Source organism: Pollicipes pollicipes, unplaced genomic scaffold (genome assembly GCF_011947565.3).
Source record: "Pollicipes pollicipes isolate AB1234 unplaced genomic scaffold, Ppol_2.1 Scaffold_2555;HRSCAF=2994_pilon_pilon_pilon, whole genome shotgun sequence".
NCBI lineage: Eukaryota > Metazoa > Arthropoda > Thecostraca > Pollicipedomorpha > Pollicipedidae > Pollicipes > Pollicipes pollicipes.
In genome coordinates this window covers 13,949,535-13,959,886 of record NW_023596136.1, presented here as the reverse complement: position 1 = coordinate 13,959,886, position 10,352 = coordinate 13,949,535, and the positions used below count along the sequence as shown (strand labels likewise).

General features: G+C 54.3%; 1 protein-coding gene across 2 annotated transcripts; it reads left to right on the top strand.

Annotated features, from left to right (window-relative positions):
• Positions 1–247: 247 nt before the first annotated feature.
• On the top strand, positions 248–8,873 carry LOC119105913 (G protein pathway suppressor 2). 2 transcript variants are annotated; one of them, XM_037229476.1, is made up of 9 exons: positions 248–327; positions 2,871–2,969; positions 3,916–4,019; positions 4,780–5,022; positions 5,952–6,051; positions 6,820–6,918; positions 7,205–7,338; positions 7,685–7,774; positions 8,205–8,873. In XM_037229476.1, exons 2-9 carry the CDS (start codon positions 2,882–2,884, stop codon positions 8,241–8,243), a joined length of 897 nt encoding a protein of 298 aa, XP_037085371.1. In that variant the 5' UTR covers positions 248–327; positions 2,871–2,881; the 3' UTR covers positions 8,244–8,873. The 2 variants fall into 2 exon arrangements, with proteins under 2 accessions (XP_037085371.1, XP_037085379.1); XM_037229484.1 differs by having other exon boundaries at positions 322–378.
• The last annotated feature ends 1,479 nt before the right edge of the window (positions 8,874–10,352 follow it).

The window sequence follows — 10,352 nt, the reverse complement described above, 5'->3', positions numbered from 1 at the left end:
AAAAAAAACGATTGTACACAAAACGTCTAACATATGTCAAGTGGCATAGGTGTTAAAGGCTAAATTTAAATATTGAATACAGGCATCCATCTTTTATCTGTATACAGACAATCTTAAACTTGTAGCTTTGTTCAACTAATCTAACTTTCTTTAAGCTAGTTCGTCTTATAATGGCCATTTGGAAAACATCAGCTGACCAACGTCATCCCGTAAAACCTGTGGCATATATTCAGGTTGGCTTCGTTTTGTTTTCAGCGTTCGTACTGGCTTGAGTCTGGGTGCTGGCGGCGATGACTTCTGGCATTAATTCGGAGGCGTTGACTTTAGGTAAACATGGTAGGAAAGAGACATAAGGCGTCAAGTTTTTGGGGCAAGTGGGTAAGCCAACGTTGTGGAAGTAGAAAGGGTGCCGAAATTTGCGATATGGTTGATCGGATTATGCGTGGTGCAGTATCTGAAATCTGGTTTTGGCCCTTGGGGGAGAGAACAAAAATATCGAAATCGCGGCTTGTAGTGAGAACGAAATAACTCAGGTGAATGTGCAATACATTCAAGGCAGGCACTTAAGAGCATTCTTTGGCAGCAGGTGACAGTAAGCGACATGCTCAAGCTGGTCTCAGTGATTGCCAAAGACTTGGAAATTGGCTGCTTGCAGTGCTTGAACTTTCTAGCTTCCTAAGTGCCTCCTCCCTAAGTCCTATGCTTGCACCTACTGTATTTTGTAAGCTATTGAGCTGATAGAAAGTTGTTGATATTGATAATTCTATTGTAAAGGTGTCAGTCCCAATAAAGGCTGATAGAAGCAGGTGCCTAAAATGTTGTGCACCTGTTGCACCATTATCTGGAGCACATAATGCTAAGTTTATGATTGAAAAGTCATATGAGCCACAGCATAAATAGGAGCATCTTGGGCATTGTAGTAAGTGCAGCTACATTCCAGCCCAGGTACAATTTTTCTCACCCAGAGGGATATTTTGGGGTAATGTGATACCAGCCTTGGCTTTTACTGACCTGAAACAGCAAGCAGTATCCCTCGTTCAGTCGTGAGTGTGGTGTGCAATGCTGTCAAAGTTGCAGGAACAGCTTGCCTCCATCTGATGTTGTTCACAGAGAACAATTTTTAACATTCTTTCCAGTATATATGTGTGGAGAACAAAATGTCTTGGGGCTAAAAACACCAAGAAAACCCAAGGTTCAGACACTGTCTGTGGTGCCTGAGGCACAGATCAGACAGCAGACATTCATGTTATACCAAACCTTTTTGGTGATTCTGGTTACCCATTGCTGCAACAGGTTGGGTGCATGTGTACCATCAATCCAACATTCCAGATTTAATGCACATCTTCCACTTGTTCCAGGACATAGTCAAATCCCATGTTTTAAGGAGTTAAGATGAGTTGTGTGCTGTTTTGTTGATGAAGATAGTGCTGTTGATTAGGGTAATTTTAGAATCAAATGCTCAAAAGCATTTTGGAACTAGAAAATAGGGTGAAAATTCAGCACAGTCTGTGATTGTCAGGGTGACTTTTGCAGGTGAAAAATGCATACATTTTTTCAGACTGGGCTGCAGACTGGTAGGATTACCATAGTGGTCACTACTCAAATTAGATCAGAATAGTCTCGGGGTGTGCTGTGCTCCTTTTGTCTTAAATCTTGATGCAAGTTTTTTGGTTATATGCTTGGCAAGAAGACAGGAACCTAGCCTAGATGAGCCCTGTTCATGCTGCATCACATTCTGCTCTTTGAACTGTTTCTTGTTGGTTATAAAACTTACAGGCCATACAGGAAGTACCTATGTGCCTTTCCTCCCAGCCATTTTACTCATACCTTTCACTATAAATTCCAGAATATGGGTGTAAAAGATAGATACAAGGAGTGCTAATGACATGTCCAAATACTTTTCTGTGGCCTGTGTACATAAAATAATAACATGAATTGTTGTTTTCAACAGGGAAATCCACAACCTGCGGCGAATCATGGCTACCACAAATATTCAGTTTTCACTCAATGTAGTTGAGATAGTGGTGCTGCCCCAAATATCAGGCTCTGGGGCTGCCTCAAGTGCCTTGTTTTTGTGCCAGCCATGACTTACAGATCCATCAGGAAGCAGTTATTTGTGGGAACAAGGTGTTGTCCAGTATGCTATAGAAATTTGATGGAAACATGGCATAATGTGAAGCAGGAATGTGCTCTAGGAGGGGAAATATAGGATCTGCCCTATATATGCTGGGCTAACTATCACTCTCAGGTCTACTAGGTCAGAATATTAATTGTAAAAGCTAAAATTGGGAAATTGCTCATTACCTATTTGCATATGCCTTAGCTGATGAGAGCACCAATCCAGTCCCAATAGATTGCTGTTTAACCCTGATCATGCCCCTGCCCAAGGCTATGGCTAAGTCACCATGTCCCTGATTGAGCTAAAAGTGTGAAGCTGGATTCAAAACACCAATAGTCACATTGACAGGGTCTTATTAAAATTGTAGGATGATGTTGGTATCAATGAATTGTTTGTTGAATGTGCCAATCACTAAAAGTTCAGGTGTTATGCTCAGAACAGCTTTTGAACTGCTCAAGAACAAATCATGGGTGTGAAAATGGTTCTCTAGCCTCACTGTCCATTGGTGATGGAAAATGGGGCAGTGAGTAATGTCATCTCCAGAAAAATACAGTTGTTTTCCACAGCATTAGTTTGGAAAACAGTCAAGATGGTCCTTCTCTCTTGTTCCTGTGGAGACCTGTTGCCACTGTTTCATATAGGGTAAATGACAGTGTATATGCCAGTGGTTGCTCTGCCACTGGCTTGGATGATGCCCATGGCAACAAGCTCACTCATGTGAGGATATTCATGGTTCTTTGCCCACTGACAGGTTGACTCAAGATGCGCGTTGAACGTGGTAAAATGTGTCGTGCCACCTGGGAGGCGCTGAAGGCTCACATTATGCGCGACAGGAAACGAAAACGAGATGGTAAGTCATGCACATGTGGCCTGCAAATTTGTCCTTTGGACATTGGGACCAAAGCTCACATACCTGCATCTGCGGACCTTCCCTTGCCCGAGGCAGTATTTTATGTGAGTATTCGATTTTGCGGGATCCATTCCATTCTGAGGCATTGTTTGCCACCTGTTACCCAAGTCATCACAAGAAAACAGCTGGAAGCTGCAGTCACAGCCATCTGACAAATGACAGAGCACGTGCGGCATACGCTCACCCAAAGACGGGTCATCTCGAGAACGATGCCATGCGTCCAAACGAAAGTGGGTCGCCGGAGTATGCAGCGCTGCAGTCCAAGCACATGGCAGGCTGCATTCCACTTGCGGCCACGAAACACCGCAGCTGCAGCTTAGGCAGTACATCAACGTCAGTGAAGCTCTTCTGCACCACGCTGCGGCCTAATCACCACGTGTTTTCACCCTGACTGGGTTTTGTCTTGTTCGCGATTCTGCTTTCTTTGTTCTGTTAGAGATGCCGATAGGGTAGTGCTAAACGCGTCTGTGTTAACCACTGCGCGTCTGGGAAACCAGAGGCACGGGGTTCGATTCCCCATGGTGTCCGCCCTTACTCCCAGTGTGAGAGGCAGGCGACGCCACATAGTCTCGGCAGCTGAGCGCATCGTAAAGCCTCAGCGACGATGATGCGTTATTCTGTGTTCGGTTCCGAGCATCCATGTTCGTGTCATGTCAACAGCCTGCAATAATGCCAGGCACGTGTGTGAATATGTGTGGAGAACACATGTACATGTATATTTGGAGATCTCTTGATGTGCCTTCTTTGCATACAAGTTACCAGTTCACTGTCACCAGTCGAACGCTGGCACCCGATCTAGCGACAAAACGCCTGATAGTTTGGTCCGCTGCGCTCCTCTCCCTCTCCCCCCTGTCGCCAATGACATCACGTGCACGGTGGTCGTCAGAAATGGAGGCGGACGCCGAGGAGGCGAGGCAGAGGCTGAAGCGCGAGCAGCTCAAGAAGCAGCACACCTCCACGCTGCAGGACACGATAGCCGAGAGTGCTCAGGTATGGGCCGTACCTGCCCAGTTGCCGACCGGGCCGCTGGGGACTGGCAGGCAGGGGGTCGCGGCCGGACCTGTCCAGCCGCCGACCGGGCCGCTGGGGACTGGCAGGCAGGGGGTCGCGGCCGGACCTGTCCAGCCGCCGACCGGGCCGCTGGGGACTGGCAGGCAGAGGCTCGCGGACTGTACCTGCCCAGCTGCCGACCGGGCCGCTGGGAACTGGCAGGCAGGGGGTCGCGGGCCGGACCTGCCCAGCCGCCGACCGGGCCGCTGGGGACCGGCAGGCAGGGGGTCGCGGGCCGCCGACCAGCTGGGGACCGGCAGGCAGGGGCTTGCAGAGTGATCTAAGAAACTGCTGCTTTTGCCTGTGCTATAGAGGAACAGTACTAGATACTTGCACTTCTGAGTGCCTTCTCGTTGTGGAAGCCTGCGAGCATGACTAAAAGTATATTTATTTTACAGTAGAGCTCATTAGATCATTGCAGTATGCCATGGTCCAATGTGGTATTGCAGTATACAGTGGTGCGGATTTGGTGCAAGTATCTGTTCACAGTTATTGTTTTGAAAGCTATATCTAGTGCTCGATTTGCGGTGTGTGGCTGTCAACGTTCTCTTAAACCTTTCGATGTGTACTAGCGCTGAAGCAAACTTTATTTGGTGCGTTTTGTAAAGGTGGCTCGATACCACCCACACTGCTCGGCCGGAGTCTGAGTTGTGGCTGTGCGGACGAGATCCTTCCCGACACCGCCGGCTCTGACCATCAGCTGGAGACCCGGCTGAAGGAGCTGAAGACGGAGAAGCACGAGATGTTCATGAAGCTGAAGAAGGTGCTGACCGAGGACGAGACGCGGCGTCGGCAGCAGCTGATGAAGGACGCGCAGCAGACGCAGCACGGCCCGCCGCCGGCCATGCAGCCGGTGATGCTGCAGCCTCCCATCTCTCAGCACGGCTCCGGCCGGCTGACGCTCAACAAGCACCCGGCCCACCACCCGTCGCTGCTGCAGATGGTGCGCTACCGTCCTCCGCGCCCGGCGCCGGCCTGGCGCCGCCGCCGTCTGGGCTGGGTCCAGACGCTCGTTTGCAGGCGGGGCTAGGTGTTTGAGCTGCGTTTTGGGCGCTCAGTGACGCAGATGCTCGGGCCACAAGCTGGGCGTCATGGTAATGCAAGGCTGTAATCGTCGGGGAGCCAAGCGATTGCCGTATGCACGCGGTTAGGGTGCCACACATTATAGGTCAAATTTTATCTGTAGATTTTCAACGGCCCTGAGCGCGATTATAAAGCTGAAGAAGAAGCGCGTAAACGCAAAGTTTTAATCCGCTCAAAGAATGGTTAGGGGTGTAACTTCGACCATTTCTGTCGTACTGTGTGCGAAATAACGGAGTGCTCCAGAAGACATATATGGAAGACATTTGTGGTGCTGCAATTATGCCACGCGGACACGTAACTTGACGTGATATTCTTATAGCATAATATTCTTGCGAAAGCGTACCAGGGCGCGTTTTGCTTGATAGCCGCCGACCGGCATTCATGCGTTCGAAAACATGTCATATGGTTGGGCCGACACCATGCTTCATTAATCAGACCTCGCTGTGCGGTTGACGCGGGATCATGTCAAAATGGCCGCCACACGCCCGGTGAGGTCAAGATCGATCTAAGCCGAGTTATTGCTTGATCACGGTAAAAATGACGTGTGCGGTTTTCTCAGCCGGCCTAACGCTCGCACCAACAGCTGGTGTGAAAATCAAAAGTTTGTGAGTCGTGTCCTCCTACACGGGATCGTACCTGGGCTGCCGGCCGTGCGGCGCCAATGGCTGCCTGTACTCCGGCCGCTGCAGACGGTACGACCGCCTGCGCGCTTGGCCAGCAGTCGGCGGCGCGCGGACGGCGTGGCGGCGGATGTGGACGTGCGACTGATGGCGTGTGTGGTAACCTCAGGGCATGAAGCGGCCGCGGAGTCCGACGCCGCCGCCGTCTCACCAGCAACAGCAGGCGTACCGCCACGAGTACCTGTACAAGGGCCAGCCGCTGCCCTCCAGTGAGTGCCGGAGCGGTCTCCGCTCGCCGGCGGGCGCCGCCTCGTGATCGCGCCTGGGGGGGTGGGGGGGGGGGGGGGGGTTCTGAAGGCGGTTGCGGCCAGCACGGTTAGCGGCCGCCGGCTGGAAGCTGAGAAGTCGTTAATCAGCCTTCAAGCAGAAAGTCTTGTCAACGGAGTCTGTGTATCGTGCCGCACAGCCAACCGGTCTGTCTGCCGTGTCTTATCTCCAGCAGTCGCTGATTTGTGTGTGGATGCGCTACGTACGAACGTTAGTGCGCGTGACGGCACCCGGTATTTCTGACCTTACCTCTATGTTCACCAGTGAGCTACGGCACGCTGTCGCCCCCTCCCCCTTGTCGGCTCAGTCCCTGACCGTGACTCTTCTGTTCACCAGTGAGCTACGGCCCGGTGTCGGCCGGCTACCCTCACGTGTCGGCCCCGTCCCTGACCGTACCCCTATGTTCACCAGTGAGCTACGGCCCGGTGTCGGCCGGCTACCCTCACGTGTCGGCCCCGTCCCTGACCGTACTCCTCTGCCACCAGTGAGCTACGGCCCGGTGTCGGCTGGCTACCCTCACGTGTCGGCCCCGTCCCTGACCGTACCCCTATGTTCACCAGTAGGCTACGGCCCGGTGTCGGCCGGCTACCCTCACGTGTCGGCCCCGTCCCTGACCGTACCCCTATGTTCACCAGTGAGCTACGGCCCGGTGTCGGCCGGCTACCCTCACGTGTCGGCCCCGTCCCTGACCGTACCCCTATGTTCACCAGTGAGCTACGGCCCGCTGTCGGCCGGCCACCCCCACGTGTCGGTGGCTTCCGTGGCCAGGGAGGAGAGCCATCACCCGGTCTACATGGCGCCTTCGAGAGGTCAGCGCACCGACATTCGGTCACGTGCTCTCTGTCTCCCGTGCTCGTTTCGCTGCCTCCCTTCCGTACGCTCCACGTCTTCCATACCATCATCGACGTCTTGTTTTCCATCGCGTCCGCTTCGTCTTGCTGGTGGACCAGCCCGTGCTGAGGCGAGCGGCGTTGACGTGGTGTCTGGCGTTGCGTCGGCGTTGATGAAGCCTGCAGCCCGGCGCGGTGCAGACCGACCGCGGCGGCTCGCACCGCCGGCCTCGACGCCGCCCGCCTGACGCCGGCTCGTTCGCAGGCTACGGCATGGCCTCCCACAGCGTGATGGACGCGCCGCCGCGCGAGAAGGGCGACTACTACGGCGCGTCGCACCGGCAGCCATCGCACATGGGCATTCGCTCCACACCCATCCTGCCCGTGCAGCAGCCTCAGGTCAGTCTGGTGCCGCGCGCCCGCCGGCGCCCAGGGCGCGACGGCCCAGCCGCAGCGACAAATGGCATCACTTGTGCAGCTGCAGCGTCCCGTCGCGAACGATGTCGGACATTTCTCCCCGAACAACGCTCTCTTACGTTGCCAGCGATGTTTTGGCGTGCGCTATTGCTTCCTAATGATGCTGTCTTGTGATTATATCTTGTCTTTGCTCTCTGATGGGCTGCTGTATCCTGTTTGATCCCGAGAGCAGTCGCAGGCAACAGTTGGGTAACACGGTGATTGGTCAGGCGGCGCCCGGTGACACGCTCGGCCGGCCCTAATCCGGCGGGGGATGGTCTGCTTTCAGAGTGGCAAGTCCGGCGGCATCACGTCCGGGTACCCGGTGCGGACGGTGGGGCCCGGCGCCTACCCGCCAGCCAGCGGCAGCTCGCCGGCGGTACGTGCCACCAGGCCCAGCCCTTCTAACAGGGGGGGGGGGGGGGGGGGGGGGGGGGCAGTGCGCCAGATCTTTATTGCGCACAACGGCTGCCGTCGGTTCCGATCGTCTGCCGCTTGGGAATCTTCGTTTGCTCTGGCATTTTGACCTCTTCGCAATGTTCACGCTGTCCTTTCTGCGAGACGGTGGCGTGCCCGTTGTCATTGGGGCTGTACGCCGCACTCAGCAGCTGAGGCCATATGACGCCGCCCACCTCAGCCCGGCGGGACGGGCGAACAACCCGGAAGTCGAGCCCTCGTAACCCTGGTTGCCCAGGCGCCCAGTGAAGCCAGTGCGCCACCGGTACCCTGGCATGGTGATGTGTGTTCCCCTATGTGCTACCCCAGAGCGGCGCGCGCGACTCACGCCCGCCGCTCCGTCTGTTTGCCAGGTGCCGACGAGCCGACAGGCGCCGCCGCGCTACTACTGATGGTCAGCGCCTCTGGACCGGGCCACCTGCTCCGGACCGGACCGGACGGGTGCTGTCGCCTCCTCCCGGCAGCCGACGGCGGGCCCGGCTGCGGCGACAGCCCGGCACCGGCCGACCGAGGGCCAACCTGTGGACCGGGTGTGATCAGGCCCGGCGGACCTGGTCTCGTGCCGTGGTGGCGGAGGGGGCGGAGCTGCCTGGGCGGAGGAGCAGACTTAGAGTGGCGGTACTGCACGCCTCCGGTGCGGCTCGTTGCCACTGGGGTCATGACGATGTGCATCTGATTTCTGAAAGTTTTATCCGAACCATTTTTGAGATGTGTGGGCTTCATTCCTATGTGATCGAATCTCTCAGCTGGTGCTGCACACAGTTCGAGGTATTCTTTGGATTGTGACGGAGCTTCAGTAAGAGCTCACACGTCTGGTCCCACCTTTTCAGGATTAAGGTGAACCAAGCACCGCTCGTTTTTATCGTTGTGACAGTCTACTAGTTTGTTTCGTATGCGAATCGGAATGACAGCACGCTTAGGGAAGCGTGCGAAGCTGTTTGAGCGTTTGTCTCGACTTGACTGAATGAGATGGGCCCTAGGCTAGTCTACGCGAATGTCTCAGAATACATCAACGTGTGTTTGATACTGGTCTGGAGCAGAAGTACCATTGGTATGCACGGCCGCTGTTTTGAGCCGTCTCCGAAAAACAACACGCAGTGTCACATGCATTGATGTTTTTCACTCTAACGATTTCGGAGAACGAGTGCGCTAAAACTAGATCTCAAATTTGTGACCATCCCCTAGACAGGGCCCTTATAGCTCTTATGGCGTGGGGTGCCGTTGGCAGCGTGATATCACAGGTCAATGACATCGATGAACTGTCCGGGCTATCCCTGCCTCCGACGTCATCCTTTTCCTCCCTGGTGTACACTGGTTCCAAATGTGTTCAGGGCGTATCAAATACAGTGATTCTTTGAATACTCAATGTCCGGCTCACCAGTGTGTTAGGTACGATTTCGCCCCGTCATCACCAATGAACATGCCAGATACGGACGACCACAATGTGGGGATGGACATCATTGTGAACGAGCAGTAGGTTCAATCATTGTGAAGGCCAGGTGATGGTGCTGGCCGTGTTCCAAGACGAAAATAAGAGATGAAGCGTACAAAGGTCCCATGTAAAGGTTCAGTCATCCTGGTCCGTACCCCAAACCATTCGCGTGCGCAGATTCGTGGGCGATTTTGGCTAGAACGCGGCGCACAAGTTACGGACAGGTCCCCGGAAATGCAGCGGAGATCTAGGTGGGCCTGTCACAGCGCCAGGCTTTCCGCTGCGTGATTCCTTCAAACTTCTGAGCAGTGAGTGATGAGAAAGATGCCACGAAAGGCAGTGAGCGCTTAACTGCACTTTGGGGATGTATCGGCGAGTGTTTTGCGCTGTGCGGGTGGGGGGAGGGGAGGTCGTTAAAACTGGCTCGTCCGTCTCGACTCGAAGACGTATGATATGGCTGGTTTTGAGTGTCCTGTTGACCAAGAGCGCCGTCCGTCGCGCCGAGGCCAACTGTCGGTACGCTGTAGGTAGCCTTTCGCTGGAGCGCGCACAGACACGAAACCCCGGCAGCCCTACCCACAGAAGCGCGCTGTGCAGAATAAGCGGAGCCTTGCGTTCGGCTCCATATGACAACTGCTTTCAACTTGAGTCAAATGTTCGGACCATGACACGCTAAACTGGTCAGTCTCTAATAACAGACATATGTCAGTTTGCTGTCAAATACAGGGTATCCCAGGAAAAACAGACAGCTTTGAATCGTTAATATTTCAAATATCCATGCACATTGCGAACGCGAATGACACGCTGGGCAGCTGGTCAGCCACTTTCATCCAATGCGCCAATTTCCATCGATGCAAAGAGCAATCGATGCTAATTTGAATCTCTGCTGCGCTTTAAGCCTGCCCTTAGCTCAGGTGGTGCGCCACGCGTCACACGTGACCCCCGTCTCGCTCCAGCCACCGAACTGCCTGATCACTCTCTGCTGACGTGACGGCGTGGCGAGTCTCTGGTTTCACGGCTTTCGCAACCAGTCCTGTCGCTTTTGCCGGGTCCGATTCCAAGCCACACA